Below are 25933 nucleotides of genomic sequence, written 5' to 3' on the forward strand. Positions count from 1 at the left end.
CCGGGTCCTGCTGCTTGACAGGCTCCTTCATTGTGTGTGGGGGGTTCCTTTTGTGTATTTTGCTGTTCCCTGTGTCCACTGGGCATTCAGCAGAGGCTCACCAGGGTCACCTGGGATAATCTCTTGGGAAATGGTTATGAAGGATGCAGTATGTGAGAGTGGCAATGTAATCTTCTGGATTGTGCTGGTGTGACAGCGCTGCCCTTGATGGCTGCTGTTCACATGCATGGCACGAGCAATACGAATAATTACTGGGGTTTCTCTAATGAATCCTGTCCCACGCAGCCTGTCAGCTTGCTTCCAGAGACACAACCTCTGGACTGTAGGGAGGTGAAGGATGCTGCTCTTTCTTCCAGCTGGCATAAAGGTTCTGATCAGTTGATGCAGTTAACGTGTACAGTACCGGTAGCTTTACTGACACAAGCCACACCTCAGGACTGTGGCACAACTGTCAACTGCCTCTGTGATAGGATGGAATTCCTTTGGTAAGAGGTACTTAGAGTTGCACCTCTCCCATGTAGCATCCCTGGCCCTTGTTCTATAGGCTGATACCAGCCCCGCAGAAATCACAGGAAAGATTTCTTGTGCTACTTCTGAATACCCATTCTCACCTTTGTTGCCAGACTCGGTGTCAGTGTTTAATGGTGATGAAATAGTCAGATCTGAATTCCAAAACAAAAATTGGGCCGTTTTTGTCACATTTATTTAGTAGCTTCTAATACAAAATCACTTTTGATTTGGAACCTAAGAGCAGTAGTGCAGGCTGCAGGTGTTCCTCACGCTTCTCTGCTTGCGGGGTGTGGCCTTTCATAGGCACGTTGTAGGAGGCAGAGCTGGTTGAACAAGCCAGTCCTTCCTCGGGAGTGCTCCTCCTTTAGGTGCACTAGAACGTGAAATTCTGGGCCCTGCAGAGTGTGAATTTAACGGGAACGGTTTCTCACTGCAGGATGCGTACAACATGGCAGAACTGCAGGTGTCTATTCAAACCAGCCCAGCCTATTTCTGCAAGAAGAAAGCCAGCCCAGTGAGAGGGAACAGTTCCTGCAGCGACGTGTCCCCGGGCGTGCGGGGGCAGACTGACACTTCCGTGGCTACCAGGCGAGACTTCGGTCGGTACTTGTCAGGCGTCCTCAGGGGTGCCGACTGTTGGGCTGCGCCCCACGACTCGCTGCAGGTGTTCTGCACAGAAGGAGGAGGCTCACTGGCCGGCAGCCTCAGTACCCTGAGCTCCGCCGGGCTGGATGAGGGTCTTGTGTATGATGACATCAAAGAGTGGGGACCAAAGTTTGAGAAACTGAGTGAACTGTACTCACACACCGATGCAGAAGAGCTGTAGATTGCCATGTCTGCTGATTGTGAGTTTTGGAAGCAGGAGTGAAGGACAGGTTGTCACACACCTGCTATGTACTACTCCTTCCCTCTACTGCCCCCCCCCCCCCCTTTATTTTTTCTGTTTTAAGAGGGTCAAATTCCCACTCACAAGCTACTCTTTGCATCTAACTGAAAAATGTAGGACCTAATCTTGGGATATTGTAGACATTTACTTCTGGGGATATCAACTTCCTGGAAAGAATCAAGGGAGAAGTTGAGGTGCTTGATCATCACATAGTGTTTGTCCCAGAGGGGATAAAGGATTCCTTGAGTACAGAAGTGAAGATGGTGCTCAAAGCACGAAGCAAGCACACTGCACAGACTGCTTTCAGGAGGAGCTCTGACAGTTATTTGAAGGAGAAAATTCCTCTCTTGAAGGAGAAGTCCCAGCTGTTCAGTATTCATCTTGTGTCCCAGAGGAGTCTTGGTCACAGCACCTGCTTGCTGCCCATAGAGTGGAGAGCCTGTGGATCCAGGTCAAGGAAAGCAGCAACAAGGACATGATGTTCAACTGTGGTTACAGCTGCGTGACATCCCTCTGCACTGGCATACAAATGCAGAAACGGTTGAGGCACAACATGCCACATCAGCTGCTTGCACCAAATACGTTCCTTAACGAGAAGGCCAGGTTTCCTAAGGCACTTGCCTCAGAGGGCACTAGTTAGGAACTAAGGACCAGCCAGAACCACGCCGTTTGCACCTCCAGTCCCATCCCACGTGGTCTGCCGAACCTCCTGTCGTCGGAGCGCTGCAGTAGGTTTGAGAGGCTGGAGTTGGACGGTGTCCATAGAAGCACTGACCAGCCAGCCAATTAATGCCTTGCCAGGAAGAGCTCATGCATTTCCAGTGAAGAACAAACCCAGCATCCCTTGGATGTTGTCACAATACATCATGTCCTTAGGATGACAGGAGTCTGACGGTCTGCCCTATATCCAAAAAAGAACTTCACCCACCACTGGCACTTGTAAAACTTAAAATCCTGTGATAAAACCCTGCCAAGAGCCTAATGAATTCCAAGACAGTAACTTTCCAAACCCCCTGCGTGGCAGTGCTTGTTAATACAGATCTCCAGCAGGAACGTTTCAGTGGAAAACCACAGCCAGGGACAGAGAAGCACATGGGAAAACTTAGCAGCGGCTGCGGGGTGGAATATGCTCAGAATTACTGGTCCCTTTTTCAGACTGGTCAATGCCCAGCTGGTATTGTGGGGGTGTTAAACTTGGCTGTATTTGGAAGAGAGCAGACTCCATAAAACTTCTTAATTGGGACCACTGCTGTATAGGACTAAAGTCCCATAAGAACACAATCTTGGTTTGTGCTGTTTGTATATCTTATATGTAAATGACAACAGGTATCAGATTATAATATGAATATATAGATGGTATTTTCCTTCATTAAAACAAAGCATAAAGTATGTATTGTAAAAGATGTTAACATTGTTCTGCTTGCAGCTGCATCAGTAGCTTGTGGGGAGGCCTGGCCTTTGTTCGTACATATTACAATCCAGGAACAAGTAGGTCGGTGCAGTCTGCAGCCGTTTCCCAGGCGAGAACTGTTCCCGCAGTGTCCTCGCATGTCTTTGTGACACACAGGCACACGATGAGCACGCTGTTGGCCACTCAGGGGTTACACACTGCAGGTGCCACTTTTACCCACGTGTAGTAGTGCTGATGCACAGATGTACAGACTGAGGCTTCCTAACTGACTGGTACGTTACCTGTGAGGGAACATAGGCTAAAACACCTCATGGTGTTCCCACGGCAGGTGTGTCACATCCTGAATTTCATGGGCACAGCAGTCACGAACAGGATATGAAAATGAAGTAAACAGGTAATATTATGTACAAAACCCTAGGCCTTCCCTACACAGCAGTGGTGCCTGTGCATCCCCTGTGTTCTTTCCGTTGCTGTGGATACACTGTCATTGTGGCTGGTTCTACTTGCATGTAGCGTGTAAGCTCCTTGGGGCAAGGACTGTGTTTGCCTTGTTTGCTGCATTCATCCAAGGCCCCACATGGATAATAAACAAACCTCCCATGTGTGATAGCTCTTGCTTGCCTGTGCTTAAGGGTGACTAAAGCTTGAACTCTGTCAGTTATTTCTCTCTGAGCTTTGATCAGATACTGGCACGGACACGAGTCACACAGGTGGTTCTGCCTGAGGAGCTGTGGGGAGCAGTGATTGCTTCTCACTGCGGTGCAGACCCAAGCGCCAGCTCCAGGCTCTGCAGCACTGTCACCCTTCTGAGGTGTCCGGAGTGCTGCAGCTGGCTGGGGCCACACCCCAGACTTCTCTCTTAGGTTCAGTTGCTTTTGCATATATAGCACGGACATGGGTTTGGCAATTGACAGGTAGGACGTCCTGGAAGAGCACATCCTTTAACTACAGTTGTGTTACCCACAGGCCTGGTCTTTGTTCGGGGATTTTATGTGCTGGGAAACAGCTCACATGTAGGATGCACGTAACTGGACACTCCAGTTACTTCTGCCTCCTCCCCAGTCTGTCACCTTGCTTCATTCCCACATGAACACCAAGTTGAGGCTGACAACAGAAACCCTGCAGCAGAGGAGGGAGCGGTGCTTTTCTCTAACACCTTCACAGCTCAACCAGTCACTGAACCTGGGGAAAGCCCTAACTCGCCTTGTTGGGGGCGTGTCAAAATACCCCAGCTCCAGCCTGTTCCAGTAGGGAGGGCTGAGGCCTGTTTGTTGAGGCTCAGGGGGCGGAGCGGTCACAGGGTGAGAGTAAAGGCCAACCAGGACACGGCTCTGAAGCCTGGGGATGGGGAGCCGGGTGTGCCGGGCCTCGTGGGCACAGGCGTTCCACAGGCGTTCCTGAGGTCGAGGTGGCTCCTGCCACTCCCAACCAGGCAAGCTGGAATCCAGCCTGAAGCGGCTGCTCTGCTGCTACTTCCCCTAGCACAGCTACAGCACTGATTTGTAAACAAACATCAAGAGCACTAATAACCACCACAACCCCAGAGCTGCTGCAGTTAGAGGGATTTATGGAATATACAGTATAAACCAAAAGGTCAGAAAACATTTTAAAAATGCTGTAGGAACTTGTGTAGATAGAATCTCAGTAACAGGCCATACTCATTTGCAGCTGTCATGCCCTGTTAAAACCTACTTTCCCTCTTTCTGGGGATTACTAATTGGTTCACTTAATTTATCTGTTTTAATTTGCACGCTGCTCTTTTAGTTACTGTGGATTTTCTGGAATTGTATCTTCACTTGTTCCACATTTACAGACACATAAAAACATTTCAGTACCTCTCCAAAACGGCTTATCACAGGCCAGCACTGGCATCGCTGGGGAGCAGGGACAGCTGGCCTGGCAGGAGAGAGCTTGGCCATGGGTGAGGGGGAAGGAAAAAAATGGAGTCCCCCCCATTGGGTCCCTAGGTAGTGGGATTTTCAGTAATCTGGTACTTTTGTTAATCTTCTTCCGCGTTCTTTACAGACTTTAAATATGTAGTAAGAACATTTTATTTAGCATAAAATGTTTGTCAAGGTCTGAAATGTAAATAATCATGTGGATATTAGTATTTAATCTGTCTGCCTGTCAACTACATTAATCTTTGTGGTTTTCCTCTTTAAAATAACATTCCAAGTCTATAACGCGGAGCCAAGCCATATGAAAGCTGATTGTCCTTAAGTATGACCTACTGACTACTACCAGCAGGTTCAGAAGGAAAACTGTGGCTGGGAAAGGAGCAGGATTAGAAGAGCAGGAGAAAGTCAAGTGCTTTCTTAATTACAGGAACAGTAAGACCCCGGCCGGCCCTTTCCTGGGGATTTAAATCACCAGCCCACACCACAGCACTGGCACCTGCTGATCAGTGAGGAGGTTCTGAGAAACCTGGTTCTCCAGAGCCCCAAGTTCCCTCTGTACAAGCATACCACGTTATGAGTGCATTGCATTAATTAACTTAAAGAGGTCCTCCCACACCCAATTAACATCAGTAACTGACTTCAAGAGCAGCACTACATGTGCAAACTGCACTTGGCACCACAAATGGAGAGACGTGCTGGGGGCTGCACGGCCCACTGCTCCTCACCACAAGAACACCTCGACTTCTAAACCTTCCCTGTATTGGGACAACCTACTTCAAATACAGCACATGATAGGTGTGATTGTTCACTCAGAACACCTGTGTCTTTCATTGAGTAAGACTACTAAAGCCTGAGCTACACTGTGGAAACAAGCAGATCCCTCCTGGTCAATACAAATTATATTTACTGAAATGGAGTAACCGCCTCAGCCTACTGACCTCGCTAAAGGTAATGTGCATTTGGTGATGGCTGGTATAATTGTGGCTGATCCACCCTGAACTTGTAACAGAGCAAGGAAGAACAGCAAACTGTTAAAAGACAAAGAGGATTCAAAGGGTAGTGAGGTGTGTGACGTAATAAGCTTGAGAAAAGTCAGAAGGGCCCGCTGAGCCTATGGATGGAGGCAAAGCTGAGTCCCTGCCTGCACCTTTCTCAATCCATCCCAACATAGAACCAACCAGAAAAAGATTTTCAAATCACACAGTTTATTTAGTATACAACAGTCATTACATCTCTTTACAACAACATATTATAAAATACCTATGTTAGATCTCACCGGCAGAACGCTGAAACAAGGAATGAGAACATGGAGCTCAAAGGCTTTTCTCCTCTAAAAACATTCCAGCTACTCGATACCATTTTCTCTGTGATCTAAAAAAAGTCACTATCACCACTATTCCACAGCTTACACGTCCCTGTGGACAACAGGCCACCTACACAAGGAGTGATGACAGTGCCGTTCCCATCGCCAGCTGGATGTCAGACTCTGGCAAGCGCATTAGGGACACAAAGGTGGCCCTGGGGCGGGTCACACTCATGACAATGAAGCAGTGATGCTGCAGCAGCCACTTGGAAACAAGGTGTGTCAGGGTGCTGGAGTTCAGGGTCATGTAAAGTTATTCTTTTTAAAAAACCTGCACCACATTAATGCAGTGACCATAGATCAGAGCAAGTCCTGGGAAGGAGAGAAAAGACTGACCAAATGAACCTCCTCCTAGAAGCCTCAGACTCCCAACACCCCCCAGCCTGTTGCCCTCCCCAGCATGGCTTGCTCTGCCAGGCCAGCCTTTAAATCTGGGGCAGAGCAGCAGCTGTGTCCCCTCACTGAGTGCTGTGCTGGTGTGTGTTCTGCTCTCCTCTGAGCTGGTAAGTGTTTGCTCCTTGGCATTTTCTATTTTACTATTTTAAGGAGACTGGTCTGAATGCTGTCCTGCAGTCACTGAAATACACCCTGCCTTCCAGTGTGATGCCTTTCTGATACAGGAACTGTTGGAATAGTTTAAAAGTGTCACTAGCTACCTGGGTTAAAAGGCTCTGAGCTGCAGGAGTTAAGCCACCTCCAAAATACTTTGTACCTACCATCTCAAATTTCTGGTGTGCTGCTTTGGGGGCTGTTTGTGTTGCAAGAAGACACTGTTACTGTGGTAGTTCTGGACCATTACAGTGTTTTAGGTGTTACCAAGACCAAAGGTAGCCTGGGGTCTATTCTGTTTTGGAAAAAAAAGCATTAAAAATCTACACTTGGTAGGTTCTATGAAAAGATTAAACTTCTCCTTTGGCAACACCAGAGACTCTGTTTCTGAAACGAAGTCTCTTTAAGAATAGTTACTGTTGTGGTCAGGGCAGTTTAGTCTCAGCTGCTACCTACAAGTAACTCGAATGACAGGGTACCACTGGATCCTGGAATCCCTCATTTCAATCAGAGGGAAGTTGCTGCACCTTTAAAGAAAGACACAACCACATTTTAAATTAAGAGAATACAGCCTAGCCATAAATTACCTTACGTGTGCTTGTTTTCAATTACTGCAAGGCACTCATGGAGGAATTCACTGACCCATGCTTTCAGCAAGAACAGGCATGCATCATTACGGGCCTAATTAAAGTTTTAATACTGATTAAAATGTTTTATTATTGTATTATGTTAAACTGCAGTGGTCTCCAACCTCATTAAGGGATACAGGCTAGAAATTACTCAGGAGTTTCAGTTGCTCAGTTTAACAACCCAGCTACTGTCAATGTTTGATTTAAAGGCAGTCTGATTAAAGCAGGCTTTCCTTTTGCAGGAGCATGAAAGTGCAGAGAGATGTTGAACATTGTTTAATGAGTATTTACTGAATATAAAACTGTTTGAGCATGTGACATAACCATCTCCATCTCTTCAGTAATTTACCTTGGTACAACTGAAAAGGGAAAATATTTAAATCATTTGGAATTGGAACACAGCTCAGTTGTGAAACCTAATCTCATTACACATCTTGATTAAATTAAATGTGGAGCTCGCTATCAGTGGCACTTTAAGTTTCCCATCGTTAGAAATTAATTGCAGTGGTAATTATTATAACTGAGTTATTTGCACAGGCCACAAACACTCTTATAGGTGTTCAGATGTTAATTCAACATTGGCCTAGAGGCACTTGATTATTACAATTCTGTTTTTCGTGAGAGACAAATGATCCTACTGGATGTCTAATTGAGTTGAGAGTGTTGTGAGGTTTTCAGTCAGACTGAATCCCGATTTCAGGGTGAAACCCACGCGGGGCTGAAGCACAGCGAATGTCACGCGAGACCCACATCGCACGTGGGGAGTTGATAAAATCCACAGAGTTCTAGCCAATAAAAACACAAAAGCTACAAACAAATCACAAAGTTCTCAGGGTTGAGGCGTGTCTTCATCTTCCAAGTCAACTTAAAATACCTTTTTTGGGGTAAAGAGCACGGACACAATGATTTTGTGCTAAACTAGACACCTTTGTGTCTGAACTAACGTAAAGCCAAGCTTCAATACCTGACCACATTTTCAATACCCAAGTTTCCTGCTGATTTGAGAGATGAATTTTTCTTTTGTAAGGCTGGCAGTGTTCAATTTTGGTATCCTGCTCCCGGAGTTCGCATGGGGAGAAAAAGAATCCCCTGTAGTTCAGAAAGCAAATATAGAAAACAGTGGTGTGAGGATCCAAGCTGAGAAATGTGGGTTTTCGTTTGCTCCGAGCAGTTTATGAGGATACAAACATGCAACATGTATCAAGCATGCTCTGACCTTTACTCTCATTAGGAATACATAACACTGCATCAGGAAATGCTGAACGCTATGAAACGGTGAGTTTCTGTATCACCAAAAATGCTGGACAAGGATGGAAGTTTTACTCTTCAAACTTGTTTGCTGATTCTGCACTCACACCCACGAGCTTGGAAACTCGTATCTGCACACACACATTCCCAAAGAATTCAAAAAAGAGGCACTAGAAGAGCACAGGGATCTGTCAGAGGATCAGGCTGATCACAAAACCCAATTTTTGTGACTACTTTAAGGAGTGGCAAAGACAACGCGTACTCAGCATAGGAGCAGCATGGCTGCTTTCATTGCATGTCTCTCACTTCAGGCTCAAAATCCAACCTGCTGACCAGTGGTCTTGCAGGCTGCTCATGTTGTGTCTCTTTCCATCAGTTAAAACTGGAAAACAGTTCTATCCTAGGTATTCAGAAGGTGAGACTTTCTAAGCAAAATGGTCCCTGCTGGCATTTATTTATGAATCTATGAAAGTTTTGGAAACATCAAGAATGTTATCAAAACTAAACTGTCTAAAAAAATAAGAATCACAGTCGTTAAACGAGAAACCATCAATGGAAAATGTCTCACTAATGCAAGGTGTTTGTAAACTTCCTCTCTGCTCTCTAATGTGAGTCCTGGCATTACAATGTGGGACTTGGAGCCAGGGTGGGAAATGTTATTTATGCTTAGCAAGTTTGTAAACATGGAATGTTTTGTTCTGAAACACTCTAGTGAAGTGCATGGTGTAAGAAGGTAGATTTTTTTTGATTTCCTCACAGAAGCGAGGGTGTAACGAAGGCTTCAGATCGGGTTCATTCTCTCCCAAACCATCCATGATCTGTAATGAGATTGAACAGATCTGTGAAACTTCTGTAGCCAGTTCAGGGTTACAGGTGGTAACGTGAAACAAAACAACCTTGACAATACATTCAGAGGGTCAGGCTGGCCAGGTTTGTTAACAGTGACTGTATGAAACAAGCTGGAGGAGGATAACAACAGTAAACCAGTATGATATCATTGTCTCTATCATGGATGAAGATGATTTGTCAGAGGTACATACCTGCTTTGGGTCATGTGGTCTGCTGGGGTTCCATGTTAGCCCCAGAAATGCCTGAAAACTCCCCTGACACAGTGGCATGGTACAACCTTGCACTGATCCTGCTGGAATTGAGGCTACAAAGTGATTTAAACTCTGAGAGGGAACACTATTTGTGTACTGCTGACCTGAAGCTCATTGGGAAGTCATTACTTCTCTTGCCCAGGCTGAATTCCCCCCTTTTTTCAATTCTTAAATACCATTAGCAGCAAGTGGAGTTCAGTTTAGTGATTTGGAGAATGCCTATGGGCTCCCTTAGATTTTTACCTTCCCACACTCAGGATGAAGTGGGAATAACCCCAGCTGCTTCAAACTGTAACTGTCTTTCAAAAAGACATTTATTTCTCTAAAAGAGATGTGTTTTCTTTAAGCATCCTGTATGTCACACTTACATGGCCGTTAGCTATATCAAGCAGGTCACGTAACCGACAGCCTCTACTGTGTCTTCTTTCGTAACAAATGCTGTCTTCCAGGATCACATAGTCTGTGCCAAAGGATCGCAGTATTCGGTAAACATCCTCAGGAGATCTCTTGGCATAGATCTGATAAATCTGTAGAGGAAGAAAACCAAGGGGAAGGACACATTACCAATATTTCTTTGCTCTTTCACGATCACTTTATCTTCAACCAGAGAAAGAAACGAGATCCAAGTCACTTGAATTAAGCACTTCAAACACCCCACACCTTTTATTCAAGAGCCACTCAGTTTGTGTTACACCTACTACAATGCATAATAATAATACTGCTGCAGACTACAGAGTCACTGGATGGTGCTGTCTGCAGAAAGGCCTTGCATGGTTGGACTTGATGATCCTCAAAGGTCTCTCCCAACCTTGTGATTCTGTGATCCACATCAAACTTTAAGAATGCCCAAATTGTAGGAAAGAACCGTTTAAAACAATGCCCTCAGCTTTGTGTGGAGTTTCTCAAGGTGGTTTCTTCCTTAAATGTTACGTGGTCGTCTGGGAATTGAAGGAAATCTCAGGCAAATCAGGAATTTGCCTAGAGGCAAATTAGGTGTAGGAATCAGTACCTACACCAGCTGCCAGAAGTGAGTTAGCAGGTGCCCAAAACACGACCAGTTTTAGAGAACTTAAATGGTGGGTCTGAAAATTAGTTAGCTCAGTGAGTAAAGCATGTGATGTCACTGGCAATGTGCCACTGACAGGGGTAGGAATGAGCTAAAACAATCAGAATACTCTTACCTGTTTTGTTCTCTCTCTCAGATTCTTATCCTCATAGTGGGGATGATTAGTTAAGGTCCGTCCAGTGCACAGTTTGACTCCTGCTAATAGCTGCATGCTCCCAGCAAACACTGCTGTGTTTGGAGTGTTTGACCTAAACAAATGTTGATAAGTCTGAGGAAGTCTCTGCAGGGGCATTTTTGCATTGCTTCTTACAGATCAGAAGGAAAAAAAAGACTGAGAAGATATTTTTCTGCCTTTCCTTTATTCAGGGAGCAAACTGTTCAAGCAACTTGTGTTTTCTTCAAGTGTGAAGCAGATAAATCACATTAATACTCCCTAACTGCAAATAAAAAAATTACTATACAGAAAATTTGGGGAAAACATGATCCTCAACATTTCAAATTACTTCTCTATTTCATACATTTCCTGGGTTCACATAGCCTCTGGATCTTTCTAAAATTTGACATCCTAATTCTTTTCATGTCAGGAAATTTATTGTGGCTTGTGTCTGATATGTAAATTATTCCATATGAAATGGATTATTTAATCTGAATGCTTGATACTGTCCTAGCATTCACCATTCCCTTAGAATGAATGTTGTGCTGAGACATTAATTCTGTTATGACAATTGTGGGAGAAAAATTATGGAAAAAGGTCACAGCAGTTGCAAAAAGCAGGGTGGGGATGCTGAAGATGCCAGACAGATGCTGTCAATTATCAGTATAACCTCATCTGAACTTCAAAGCCAATGTCTAGAATTGTTATCTAAATAACAGCCCTGGTATCTCAGGATTGTTTAAATACCTTTTATTTGTTGCTCACCTTCCCCTCAGCAAGTTTATAATCTAAAATATATGTAAAGACACAACAGAAGGGCATAGTAAAAAGATAAAGTAAACATGCCAGCCAACAGAGACTATTATAATTAAGCTAATTAAAGATGGTCATAGTATGCTTAGTAGGCATATAACCATGAAAAGTTCCTTGAAGACTAAAACAACAGGAAGAAGCACACAATCAAATAAAATGACATTCAAAAGGAATGTGAACAGCTGCCTAACACCCACCACACACACACGTACGGTGCCTACAGTAGTCAAATAGCTGACACTTTGGGGTGCATTTTAGGGAGCCTTGTGAAAGAGCTATAGATTAGCTATATTTTCAGCCACCTTTAAGCTCCATGATGGGCTTAAAAATGTAAAAAGACAAATCTTAAATTTTATTATCACCTTTCAAGAGATTATGCTTAGCAAATGAATTACAATTACAAACTCTTCCTAAAAATTCTCATCTTTAACTTTACTGATAGACTAGTGTTTCAGCAGTTTATAAAACTGGTTTAATTTTAAAGTCTGAAAATATTTAATCTCTTAAAAGTTGGGGTTTTTTTACTTAAAATATTCAAAGCCACAAGTGCCATGAAATAAGTATTTCATTAAAAAGAAATTAATTCATTTTAGAATTTAATATTATGCAAACATAATGGCCCTGACAGGCTGTCAGCAAGGACTCATCCCTGGATCTGGAGGAAAGCACTGTTCTTTAGACTAAGCTGAAAAGAACACCAACTGGATTCACAGAGGGGCTTGGTAGAGCTTAGATGCCTAAATGAAAATGATGATTCTCAATGCACCTTCAACGTTCCTGTCTCTATGCCTTGGCCAGGAAACTTCTAGTGTGGAAAGTAGTTGTGTTTGTTCAAGATCAGTTCCAGTGTTGTAGTGCTCTGCAGTACTCCTCTCCTGACTGGGCCTTGTGGAGGCAATCCTGCACCTCTGGTCCCTGAAGAGCCCCATACAATGCAAACTTGCTGAATCCAAGTTTCTTAAAAACCCCCACAAGTACCAAAGGCAAAAGCACAAGAAAACCAACAAGTGAACATTCCCAAGAGACATCCTGCAGCCTCTTACCAAAGAAAGCCAGAGGAAATGTTGATAGCGTCCTTTCCCTGTAATTTACTGGTAAAAATGCCTGTCAAAAATATAGAAGGCTCAGGGTTCAATTGCTTCCCTTTCTAAAAGCATTCACCCTTCCCCAAAAGGAGTGCAATAGAGCTGAGTGTATTCTTTATTTATGGGGTATTAAGAGTTCTGCCAGCACTTTCTCCTTTTCCTATACCTTAAAAGCTTGATTTTCAAAGGGCTGGCTTATGTGCCTTGGTCCTGGATGGAGTTCACAATCCTGTGGAACAGCCACTAGAGGGAAGTGTGACAATTAACTGGTATTTTTCAAGTACAGGATGAATACATTTCATGCAAGCTCTTTCTCTAACACTCCTACCTGAGTTAGACACTAACTGCTGCAGTCTGTATCCAAGGCAGCTAATGTGCTTCAAACGACTGAATGACACTTCTCTATTATAGAAAAACGAAGCAATTTTTACAAATGTCTGAACAAATGATGTATAAAATGAAAGGATAATTTGTTTTTATAGCTTTCTGCCAAGCTCCATACCACACTGCCCAACCTGCAAACAATTTATTCTGTATGAAATGTCACTAAATAATGACAAGGACTTACAGGTCAAACTGATTTACATTATATAATTTAAATGTCATTCCAGGCAGACCTGATGGCATTTTGAACAAATAATCTCATTTATTTCTGAAGCTCTAAGCTTTCAACAAGTTAATTACAGCTGAACTAATGGGTAAACTAAGCACTATAATACATTGTGTGAAGCTTTTCTTTACCTCCACTTAAGAGTTTGGAGAATTATGTAAATACTAAAGAATAACTCATTAAAAAATAAAAGGGTTTTACAGGAACTACACGACTATGACTAACTTGCACAGACTCTAAAATCAGTAGTAATTCTTTCTCTTAATAAGTTGCCGAAGAATTATTGTGAGTTGGTTTTAAGGAAGCCCTACAGAAAGGGCCAACATTGCAATTAGAGGTTACATCGTTAAAAATTTAAATTTTTGTTCTATTTCTATTAAAAACTCTCCAGAGTTGAATTCTGTAGTTGGCTTTCTAAGCCACAAAATCTCACAAATCTCAGACTGTTCTACTAACACCTGGGTGTGATGTGAATCTACAAAGAAAGGGAGTTTGAGAAAAGGAGATTCTGAAAAAGGCTTCTCCAATAAGCCATATTTGGCTTTTTCTTCTTTAAAACAAAGTCTTTTTATTTGCAGAATGCTGTATTAAAATGTTACAGGTTTAGCTGCAAATGATAGGCAGTAAAGCATATTCAGTCAAACTGTCATGGTTCTTTTTTTTCCCTCTGGTGTGGAAAGACTGAAAACTGCAAGAATGGAAAACGACAGCCACAAAGAAAGAGCAACAAGATGCATTATTGTTAGTCCCAGCCTCAGTTTTATGCATGCAGATTTTGTTCACATAAAGGAGCACACCTACACAGCTGCTATAAACCTAGTCCTCAGGCACTATCAAGTTCATGCCTGAAATTTTACTGACAAATCAGTCAATGACAAAGGATAAGCCCAAGAATTTAAGAACAGTAATTAAAAAAAAAAAGGTGTAATATTGCCTTTAAAGTCTGGAATATGTGTTGATTTCAGTGTGATTACCCTTGAAAATTTGGTGCATAAGCAAGAGTGAAGAGTTAAAACTTATAGCTGGCTTGAAATTAAAGTATAGCCATTATTTAATTTACTAAATGAAAGAACCACCATTGAAACATGGGTATTCCATTTTTGTCACCTCAGGAGCTTTTTGGAGATTTGTGGGGTTCCCACTAATACAAAAATTTGCCTGCTTGTCCCCCACACCTGATTCAAATACAGTTGACATAGAACTATGCTCTGCCAAATCTCAGTCTCAGTTAACTTTTCCACTGTTTTGGGTGTTGTCTGAGATTTCCAAGAAGCTTTTCTATGATTTTTGGCATCTGCTTATGAAATATTCCACCATTCTAGACAGGTTTCCCCTTTAAAGGCAGAAGACATTGCTTCTTAAACACTTACCAGAAGTAAACAGAGTAGGGAAGTTCACGCTATTGATTTGCTCATTCTACTGATATTCTTCCCCATCTCACAAATGAGCATGTTGTTCCTGTTGTCTTAGGGAGAAAGACCAAAACTAAGAATTTTAATATACCTCCCATCTGGGAACACAGCTGTGAACTATCCCATGGTCATTGGCAGGACCTTCTTGACTTATTTTTTTTTTAAAAAGAAAAAGAAGCTAAGAAAATGAGGTGGTGGGTAGGAAAAATCAAGAGTCTGGGATATGCAAGATCATCATGTAACAAATTGCCCTCTGCAGCAGATGCAATCCAGTACTATGCTGTGAAGATACAAACCAGTATATCTTCCTGAAACCATTATGGTAATTACAGAATGGGGAAGAGTAAAAAAAATACATCTGCAGACACTTCATAGTGGACAGACTAATAATAGTTGGCTATTATTCAGCCTGTATATTTGGACAAGTTAATATGCATTTAGATCTAAGCAGACAGAAGGGTTTTCTTGTTGTGGAGAGATTGCAAGACAGATGAGTTACTCCTAATTCACTGCTCTACATGACAAATTAGAGCTTCTCATACAGGGTTTTAATAATGAATGATTAGTTCCTGACACCAACCTTGACAGATCATTAACTACAGCAAAACTATCAAGTGTTAGTATAGTAAAATATTTTTCTTACAAATCAAAACTTTAAAAAATCTGTCCCACTTCAAGAAACTTACCATAAATTTTGTCGACTTTCATTTAAAGCATAGATAATTAACTCTTCTTTACATGAATAATACTTCTAAACACAATAAATTCTAAGTAAAAAATTTCCCTCTGTAATTGTCTGTCATGATTTAAAATGAAGAGGACAAGCACCAGTTTAGCATTCTCAGCACTAAGAACACATGAAAAATTATTCTCATTGGATCCAGTCAAATCCAGTTCATGGCTGGGAATAACTTCACATGCATATTTTATGTATAAATCTATATATAACTCCATGTATTGTACACAGGAGATCTGAACTATCAGCCATTTACCATCTTTTAATAAAACAGTAGTGCTAAATGGAAATGGCTGGTAAATATTAGTCACAAAAATGTGTCAATATGGCTGCAGAGATTCTAAATAATGGAAAAAAAATATGGCCTGCTTTCAAAATAAGTCATTGAAGGCTTGTAATGCATTTTACTTCTAAATTACTCCTTCCAGTTTATGGATCAAAGAAATACAACATTATGGAGTGTAAATATGCTGCTATAGATAGAATAGGCTGGGTGACAGGTTTCACTGAAGTTCACTGAATATGAAAACACAATACAGGGCTCCAAGGAAATACTTCAAATAATTCAATGCTAAATGTAGTAAATTCAGATTTACTTTCAGAATGTTTCCCTTCAGAACATGAAAATGATATTTTTTCAAAAATCTGACAAAGTTCCAAATCAGTAAGTCCCAGGTATATCTTAGTTCAAAACTTAAACTGAAAGTTTTTAGTGGCTACTGTGTATAAATAGAGAACATATCCCTTAAATTCACAGTCCTCCAGAGAACATCCTACCTGGCTCTTGTTCTCAGGATCTTCTACACGCAGTACTCCACCTAAAAATACCTTCCTATACTCTGTGTGAAAGCAGAAGTGATGAGGTGGGATTGAAATGATCTGCATCTATGCTTAGCTGTGGCAAGTTCAACTTCAATTACAAATATATTTTTTTATTTACAGTATAGAATATATATTTAGATTAATTCTAATATGTATAAACAGTTAAGATTATTTTAAAGTTTAGATTTTCCAGCCTTGCAAATGTACATCCAAACTTTTAAAAATTCTTAAGTTGAAAAGAGAAGGGACACCAGGTTGGGGTGAAAAAAATAGAAAAAAAATTATTTCACTGCAAACATCTCTTGATGTAAAGAGGCAGCTGTAATATGATGGAAGAAGCTTGACACCTCCACACTGACCTCTTTTGGCTGTGAGTGTGTTTACTGGAGCAAATGGAGTCAACTGGTTCTCTTGACACACAGGCAATACAGCAGCGTGACACTGAACCAGAGCACAGCAGGCTGGGGGACTGTGAATCTAGCTGTTCTTCACAGCCATCAATAAGCTAACCTCCTGATAGCCCATTCATCCTTAACTATCTCCAAGGGTCACCAGAGTTCACTGATGAGCTGTGGCAAAATAAGGAGAACACTATAACTAAGAACATTAGATCTACACAAATAGCATTTAACTTAAATAGAGAAAAAATCCTCTTACTTAATCCAGTTCATCAGCTCCACAGTGTCTGGGTCATAGAATTCTCTCAGCTCTGACAGTTCATCCATTATTCCTGGCCAGAACTAAAATGAAAACAAAAGAAAATAAACTGAAGACAGAATGGGCACAAATTCCACATAATTTCCTCTTAGGTGGCAACTAATCTTGCCCAGTTCAGGGACAGGTTGCAAGACACAAGCATATCTACTCTTCTTATGAGGGATACGTGGCTGTCATTGCAGTGTGAACATACAGCTTCAGCGTTTGGTATCGGCAGCTCCTGCCACGTGACCAGAGGAACAGAATTAGCCATTGGGGTGAGCTGGAGAACAGCTTTTCTCAGATGCACATCTTACTGGAGGTTCCCAGAAATCTGTTAGTTCAGACCTGTTTAGATCTTAAAATCAATGAGAAACTAAAAGTTGCCAACAAACTACTGTTGTGTGTTGTATGTACTTCACAGGCAAACCATTTCAGTTACCTGGACTACAGGATAAATATGAATGTTTAAAGTTATTTCTTGACGGACCAAGCTTTAAGAAAAGGAACAAGACAAGAGGCATCAATGTAACAGTTCAATGTGTAACAGCCAAGCCATGAAATCATGCCTATGACTACAGAAGGAGAAAAGGCCCCAGGAATTAAGTTTGGAAAGGCAACTTACAACTAATAAAACTGATGGGAAATCTGTATCAGAAGCTAGAATCATGAGATGTGCTGTGGATGCCATTAATGGCATTTTAGAAGTTTGAACTGAAATAGAACAACTGAAGGAAAAAGTGAGAAGTCCAATACACAACCAATACACTAAGGGGGGAAATATTGCAGAATTTACTGAAGACAAAGAATATATAAATCAGATTTAGAGGAGATAAATAAGGACTGAAATTGTTTCTGGAAAACTTAACCCTCCCCCCAAAAAGACAACAGAATAAAGATTTATTTAAGGATTTCTTGTTGTTTAAGCTAGTGAATATTCAAGAGCAAAAGGGAGCAATTAAGAGAGATAATGACAACGCTAATGACTAACTGATTGCTTTGCATCAGTCTTTGCTACAGAGGATGTTATGGTGAAACCTATTCCAAACCTGCTTTCCTTGGATAATAAGGATTGCTGGCTTGCAAAGTGAAATGGCAGAGGAAGAAGTGTAAGAAAAACCCGCCTGATAATCTAAAAAGCCATAAATCATCCAATTTAGATAATATTCATCCAAGAGTTCCAAAGGAATTTAAATGTGATGCTGCTGAGCTACTTAGTGAAAATATGCATTCCTTCACTAAAACTGTAATTATGTAGGAGGACTGGGGAGCAGGAGATATAATTGGGCCAATGAAGATACTTATTAGTTTAACTGTTTACTTGATACATTTGTAAAAGTAATTCTGGCTGTTAGACTGAGAGATAGTTATGGCAGTATCATAGTCTCACAGTTTTGGAGTACAGTAGCATTATAATAGTTCTGCTTTTCAGAAGATCTCTCAAGAGATTAGTAAATAAATAAAGATGTTGTGAAGTAAGACTGTAGTCTCATAATGAATCAAAATGGTCTCTCTTCATTGCTAAACAATAGCTGTGTTTTGAGAGCCTGAGTCCTTCAGACTGGAGACAGAAGCAAATAGGCTCTGCTTTGCTTCTAGATCATGCTGCAAAGCTGCCCTGCAACCTACCCAGAATCTAATGACACTGTGCCATCTACTGAATGCTGGGCCTACTATAGGGCATTAACTAATCTGTATAGGGTTTTCAAGTCACAGTGTCATGCTACTGCAACTTTTGAGTGAGTACAAGCAGTTTTCACTGGAGCAAAATTTTAGTAGTATGGCTTACTATTACTGAATTTAAAGAGAACTCTGAGGTAGCAACACAGGGATTTTGTTCTGGACTGTTAAAATCTTAATGTCTTCTGATTTCCGAAAAGCTTAATAAATACTTGTGTAGGAAAAGGCAATATGAAGTGTTGAGTTGCATCAAAACCAAAAAGAAAGCCAAGAAAATAAAAAGGTGGCATACTCTAAACTGATACTGGGGAGTGATTTTTCAACTGTACACATTGAAAAATATCACTAAGACCTAGAATCTATCAACAACATGAACTCTGAACTTGAGGACATGCCTGTAGAAAGAAATACAACTATCAGGAGATTTAGGTGCTAATGTTTTTGTTTGTTCCCCTACCCTAGCTCCTTGTTGGATCTAAGATAGCTTTTAACTTTCAGCTGTAAAATTAAATCTTTTGTGAGTGAAAATATTATCCCAACTCTCTATATTGTAAAGATTTCAGCTTTCTTTTTCACATTTGTTACCCCTTTGGCTCATGATCATGGATTACATCCAGTATAACAATGCTTATGTTTCTTATTGAATGTCTGGTGTGCTTTGGATTTTCAGTACTTGGATTTATTAATAGTTGCTACCCCTAGGCATACATACATGTTGAGGATGTACCTAGGGATTTTTAAAAGCTTGCAGCTTTTCTCCACAAACCACCTATCTTTTTCCTTGTAGCTAGAAACACCAGAGTTAGACAATTATACCAGCCACAAAATTGGAGGTGCTGAACACTCCAGTGTTCAATACTTATCAAATACAAGGACATTTATTTTGAATTCAGAAAGTACAAGCATTAATTCTTTGGCCTCTCAGTCTAAGTGAAAAGCAAGTACTACTACATTATTTAGAGTTACTGTTGGCAATAAGAATGAAAATTAGGAATCAGGTTTAGATATTCTGAACAGAAACAAACATGACATTTTCTTTTGCCCTTTCTTCTACAGACTGTCACACTTACAAACTTTACTTTTAAAGGATAAATATATACAGTACATACAGGGAGCTCTTCAGTACAGGCGAAGACTGCTCAGATCATTGGTGTATGTTGTGCTATGTGCTGCAATAAATGTGTATGTTTGGAGCAAAGACTTGGCCACCATGAAGATAAAAATGCAATTTGAAAAATTATATGAATGGATAGTTTACTAGCAAAGCAAAAATCAACATTATTTGCCAAAACCAGGAACTATAGACTTGCTGAAGCTCAGGAACTAATTTTAAGTACCAACTATTTATTTAGGAATGACTGACATTCCAACACAAATTAACGGGTATTATTCTGTTGAGAAGTTAAAGGCAATGCACAGAGATACAGCTGAAATCTGTCTTAAAGAGCATGAAGTGAAACATAAATATTTTGTACTCCATTCTATAGATTTGTTACCAGCAGCACAGCTAAAGTGTGCATGGAATCACTTCAGGATTTTCACTTATCTAGAAGATCTTTGTGCTATGCTAATGAAGAAAACTTGCATAAATAAAAATATACATGTTTGGTAAGTCTCAAAACATGCTGCATCTGAAATCTAAAAGATAGCTAGCACTGTAGCTGTATCTGTACCTCAGTAAATTATTATTCAAGACATGTATTTGGGACTGTAGTAACCACATGCCTCAAAAGAGGCTTTCATTTGGCTTATTCAGGATTAGGTAGGTAATCCCATAAAACTCCTATTTTGAGGAATGGCACTAACAAACAGTTCTTCTGACAAACATAACAGGTAATGAAATACAAAATTGCCCTACTATAGTTCAAGAGAACTTGTCATGACCACCAGTTAATTTTGCAGTGACTGTGCAAGCTGCTCACAGAATCTGAGCCGTCACAGTGCATGTACAAGCAATTGCTTAGAAAGGAGAAAGATAACTAAGTCTCTGTTATCAAAATCTGCTTGTGCTGTTGGTTTCTTTTGAAAGGTTTTAGAAAAAGAATATATTAACACATCCTCACAGAAGCCATGGATACTTTATGTCTGTCTCTGTAAGAACCGTTATTCTGAGCATTGCCAGGGAATCTGGTGACAGGCTTTGTCTGTCTGTCAGGTAGGCTTCTTTCCTGCAGGCTCGCTAACTCTCACTGCTTTGCAGAAAAGACACACACAGAGATACCTGCTCCTCTGGTAGCTGGACTACAAGAACTGACTTAAGACAAAAAAATGAGAGGTGGTGTACTTCTTCCTTCCCACTGAGCACTTTGAAAAATGGTGGTTTTAATGCCAATAAAAAATATTTCCTGTATTTAGAAGAAACACAGAAGTGAGGCTTTTTGGACAGACCAAGCACAACTGATCTAAAGCCTGTAAAAATCAGTGACTTCAGAATTGAATCTGACAGGATTTAGGAACTTCACATCTGCTCATGAAGAGTGGGAGGAAAATTATTCCTAGTTGATCTGTCACATTAGACTATTAGAATGTCATGCTCTTGGCATCACGCGTGTCAAAAGAAATGGCATTATTTCTATCATTTTCAGGGATGATGAAAATGGTAAATGACTCCCTTAACCAGCCTACCAATGGAAAAATCAGTCTTAAAAGGTCCTACAGCAGAACAATAAGAAAAAATAAGTGGAATACATCAGTGTAACTTTACTAAACACTGTTACAGTATTTTTTTTGACATTTCCCTGTTCTAAGCCAGGGAAAGACTTCTAGAGTCAATGTTATTAACAGGTTTTTTACCTGTTACTATTACCTTTTTAATTTTAATAATGAAATTCACTTTGAGTTTTTCTGAAGGCAATTATTTAACACAAATATTCTCGTCTTGCACTAGGTAGTGAAGAAATAATACTCTTTATCAAAGTAGCATCTGAATTTTTTGTCTTTGTAAATACAGATTAAAAGAATGGTATGCTCATTAAATTACTGTCCTAAATCTCACTCCTACCACAGATTTGACAGATTAATAATCTTGTACCTGTTATTATTTTAAGTATATTTTATGTATTTACATTTAAAAGCTTGACCATAGTAATAATGTGTTTCTGGGGGACACTGAATATAACATAAGTACTTGACTAGTTTAACAGTTCTGTATTTCAAAACATAATGAGATGAGGCACAGCGGTATAGAATGTTATGATTATTTCTGCTTCTATAATTAATCATGATACAATTTAACAATCTGCATCTTATCTGCAACTCAGTTAAAACTAAAATGCACAACTTATATTTTGATAAAATCATGCATGTAAATCATACCTGGTAATTTACAGAAGCAAGGAAACATCTGTATCTATGAGCAACTACTTTGGATCAAATAAGCCCAGTGGATACTTTACATGCCACTTTGCATTCATCCAGGCACTTGCCCTTTACACAGCTTATTCCAATTTTTAAAATTCAGCCTTAAATCTTGTATGAAATTATTTATGAAACAACATCTTTTTATGAGAAAAGGAAAATTCCACGCAACTAAATAATGCCAAAACATTGACAAAAAATGTTCTTACCTTATATGAAATGTATAGTAATGTAATTATTGGTATAGAATACTTAATCACATGTGCCTACAACAAATAAAAAAAAATTGGTTATTCTGACTGCATTTATTTAGACAGACTTAATTTTTAATGCACTGATATCTTACATATTTATATCTATATACTTAAATCTTTTACAAAGTGAAAACACTGTATCATTCAATATAACAGACTGTAAAGGTCTTCTCAGACCACTAATGATTTCATAATGTGGTGACTAAGACTTTTTTTAGTAAAATTGCAGCTATTTTTCATAGCCACATCTATATTGCCATCTAGTGCATTCAAATGGAATTGTTTAACATATAAACACTAGAAAATACATTTCACTTATTAAATTTATACAAATGTACTTCAAAGATCTCCAGTTTAAGAGGATGATAAACAACAGTCATTTCAGATGTGTTATAATTCCCAGTCTTGGCTTAGATATGGAGCAAACCCAAATTTCATGAAATGCTCTAAATATAGTACTGACCCTCTGTGATGTGTAGAGGTGAATGCCCTTCAGGATAAGTTTCCATACTTCTGTACTGCACAGCCCAAAAGATGCAAACACACACATGTGGGATGTCCAGAGGTACTTCATTCTGGAAGAACAGAGACAAGTTTTTGCTGATCATCTCAAGCTCTGCTAAGATGTGTTGATGAGAGCAGTTATGTTTGAGAAATTTTAAACACAGTTTTCTTGGACTTTCAGGACTCTCAATTGAGTAAAAGATTGACTTTGTACTTTGCTATGTGCTCTTGAGAACACCAATATTCCCAAGCTTCCAAACATTATTTTTATCAGGATCTTGGGAATTGGAAATTGACTTACTCTACAAGCAGAAATGCACCTGAGAAAGACAGTTTGTGATCTTATCAGTTTGTAGGAAGCATATTTTATACTCTTATCAAAATATAGTGACTTGTCTAAAAAACCTTTGTAGAATTAAAAGAAAATATACCTCATTGTGCTTAATGCCAGACATCCAAAGAGGACTGTGTGAATTAAGTTGTAAGCAGCATCAGGCTTCAGTGTTATTGTGCATTCTTCCATCTTTTCCATAAACTGGACTTGATTTGAACCACTAATTAAACAGAAGAAATAAAATGTGTTATATTAAGTTCTGTAACATTTCATATAGCTGCCTGTATTTTAAAAAAAGTTTAATCCTTCTGATGCTGAAGAGCAATACTACTGCTATCAGTCCACAGTCTTCTACTGTATCTATGATACAATGAAGCCTGACAGCACCAGCTTGAAGCAGCATCAGGAATTTATTTTCATGTCTGGTTTTCTGGAAATGCAATGGGTTTACATGAGCTGTTTTATAATGAGATAAAATTGTTTACAGAAATGCATGCTTGGCTTATTGCTGGTCCCACAGGGTTCTCAGGGCTTTTGATGAGAGTGAAGAACTTAACTCTTGTTTTGTAGGGCTCTGGTGGTGTATCTGGATGCTGCTAAAGCCCCAGATTTGAAGTAAATTTACAGAAAAGAACTGTTTATTGCGTGATGTGGCTAGTCTTGTGAATGTATGAGGTGGGCTGATCAAAAAAATCAGCTACTTAAATGTGTGGGGTTTTTCCCTGGTTTTTTGGGTGGGGGATAACTGAGGTAACTAGGTAGTGCTAAAAATTATGTTAGTGTTTGAGATGATTGCTGGAATGTATTTTATTTGTTTTCCAAATAGATTGATGCCGTAAGTCTTTTAAGAGGCTAGATGAACAATAGCAAACTGCCTTACAGGTGACTATGACTTCACAATTGTTGTAACATAGTTTCAGGGTCAGAATGTATTAGATCCACTCTCTCTCACACCCTTTTTCCTGTTTTCCAGAAAATCAACAATGAGTGGCACTAGTTATGTCACACTCCTTGAATTTTTGCTTGATCAAGTTTTATATCATCCCTTCTAACTTTTATCCAAGTTGTACATGTAAAACTGAGAGGTCTATAGTGAACCTTTCATGTATTTTTTCTTTCTTTTAAATAGCAGGTCAGTACTATTTTTTTTTCTTGTTCTGTAAATTCCACCCAATTCTACAGATGCAGAACTAGCAGCAGTGATGCCCAGTCGCATCTACTGCTTCTGCTTCTTCACACACATCACAGGAAGCTCAGCACAGACTATCCCTAGCACATGTCAGGGCAGTTTGAAGATACCACAGGGAAAATAGGGTTGAACTACAGAAACTAACATTGCTCACTATAAAGACACCCTTCCCCTGCTTTCCATCCTCCCTGAAAGAACCCAATCAGTCCTACATACACTGCAAAACTTCCAACAGCAAACAAAACAGCCTGAGGGAATGCAGGGAAGAATGTTTCTTTCTTTAATCTCATCACACCCTTTACATTTTTAGATTTAATAGGAAGTTACTGATTTTGCCTGATCTCTCTAGTGTATGTCCTACTGTTTCCATAGTAGCTGTGGAAAGTTATACTGTATGCTGTTGTATCCAACTGTCAGTTCCTCAGCCTGCTGAATAAGAAAAAATTGATAAAAATGTGAATTATTTTAAAATCGTATTTTACCTGAGGTTCCGAAAGGCAACAATTCCAGCTGCTACTGTCATAAGGAGAAGAACAAATATGTAGACGTAAAAAAGTAATGTATCTGAGAGTCTGGAGAAAGTATTTAATGGTAGCAAACCAAAAGCTTCTTCACAAAGATACAGGTTAGCATCAAAATCTCTAAAGAAAAAAAAAATAATCCTTGTTACCATATATTTCATAAGATGATGTCAAAAAGCACCAAAGCCATTAGAAAGCCACAGTTGTGCAGATTATTATGAAGGAAAATGTATGACATAACCATGAGGTAAAAAAGCCATCATTTCTCACCCAGATTTTAAAAGAGCAACAACCTGCAAGCTTCACTTGATGAAATCATACAAAAAGTAAAATTGCAGTTACATTATACCTTGTTGCCCCAAATCCAAATTTTGCTTTCAGGAATTTGAATATATGTTCATCTGACTCAAGATTAAGAATTTTCTACAAAGGAGGAAAAAGAAAGGAAATTATATTTAAAGTATCAAAAATGTAAGCTTCACAGAGTAAACAGATTTTTCATCACATAAATGAAGCTGAAGCGACACAGCCTCACTGAGATAGGGTGCTCTGTAATCAAATAAGCACTCAGTTTGTAATTATAGTCCTGTGGTCCTAAGAGCAAGTTATGTTTTAAAAAGTTAGGGTTAGCTTCTTGTTTACAGATAGAGATGCCCAGAACAAGCTGGTTTTAGTCATATTTTTTTATTTCAGTGACTTATCATATCTACTTTAATGAATATCTTTTAATTTCTATATGTACTAAATAGTAATCTGTTGATATGTATCTCTTGAAGAGACTAAAACTCAAAAGCAGAAAAAGCATTACTAACATCTGCAGATATTTCTGTGTACAAGAAGGAAATAAAGGTATGGTATGGTCTACAACATTTTTATAGCAAGGATTCATCTCTAATTGCATTAATTAAAAGTAAATTCAATCAAAAACTTTGCAGATATTCAGCAGTATCAGAATACAGTGTAAATCTACACTTATAAAATTACAGGTGAGCTTCAAGTTTTGAATACATACTCAATTAATTTATGAAGTTTGAAGAATGTTTCAAAATTTATGTACCAAAAAGATCTTTCATTTCTGAAACTGTCTGAAATGCAAAGACATCTCA

At 39.7% G+C, this 25933-nt stretch overlaps 2 protein-coding genes across 2 annotated transcripts in view; one reads left to right on the top strand and one right to left on the bottom strand.

The window, feature by feature from the left end:
* The window catches only part of LOC311196478 (neural-cadherin-like), a gene marked incomplete at both ends in the record, with an annotated part of 58241 nt that extends 56905 nt beyond the window's left edge, over positions 1 to 1336 (top strand). Inside the window, one exon of the mRNA XM_084270050.1 lies at positions 947 to 1336. Within this exon, the coding sequence (XP_084126176.1) occupies positions 947 to 1336 (390 nt within the window). The remainder of the gene's footprint in view (positions 1 to 946) is intronic.
* A 7814-nt stretch (positions 1337 to 9150) lies between these two features.
* DPY19L3 (dpy-19 like C-mannosyltransferase 3) overlaps positions 9151 to 25933 on the bottom strand; it is a gene marked incomplete at both ends in the record, with an annotated part of 31692 nt that continues 14909 nt past the window's right edge. Inside the window, 9 exons of the mRNA XM_084270175.1 lie at positions 9151 to 9312; positions 9963 to 10121; positions 10776 to 10908; positions 16950 to 17032; positions 22235 to 22291; positions 22743 to 22854; positions 23215 to 23337; positions 24789 to 24947; positions 25177 to 25250. Of these exons, the coding sequence (XP_084126301.1) occupies positions 9151 to 9312; positions 9963 to 10121; positions 10776 to 10908; positions 16950 to 17032; positions 22235 to 22291; positions 22743 to 22854; positions 23215 to 23337; positions 24789 to 24947; positions 25177 to 25250 (1062 nt within the window). The remainder of the gene's footprint in view (positions 9313 to 9962; positions 10122 to 10775; positions 10909 to 16949; positions 17033 to 22234; positions 22292 to 22742; positions 22855 to 23214; positions 23338 to 24788; positions 24948 to 25176; positions 25251 to 25933) is intronic.

This window comes from Gallinula chloropus (genome assembly GCF_964237585.1).
Source record: "Gallinula chloropus genome assembly, chromosome: 13".
Taxonomy (NCBI): domain Eukaryota; kingdom Metazoa; phylum Chordata; class Aves; order Gruiformes; family Rallidae; genus Gallinula; species Gallinula chloropus.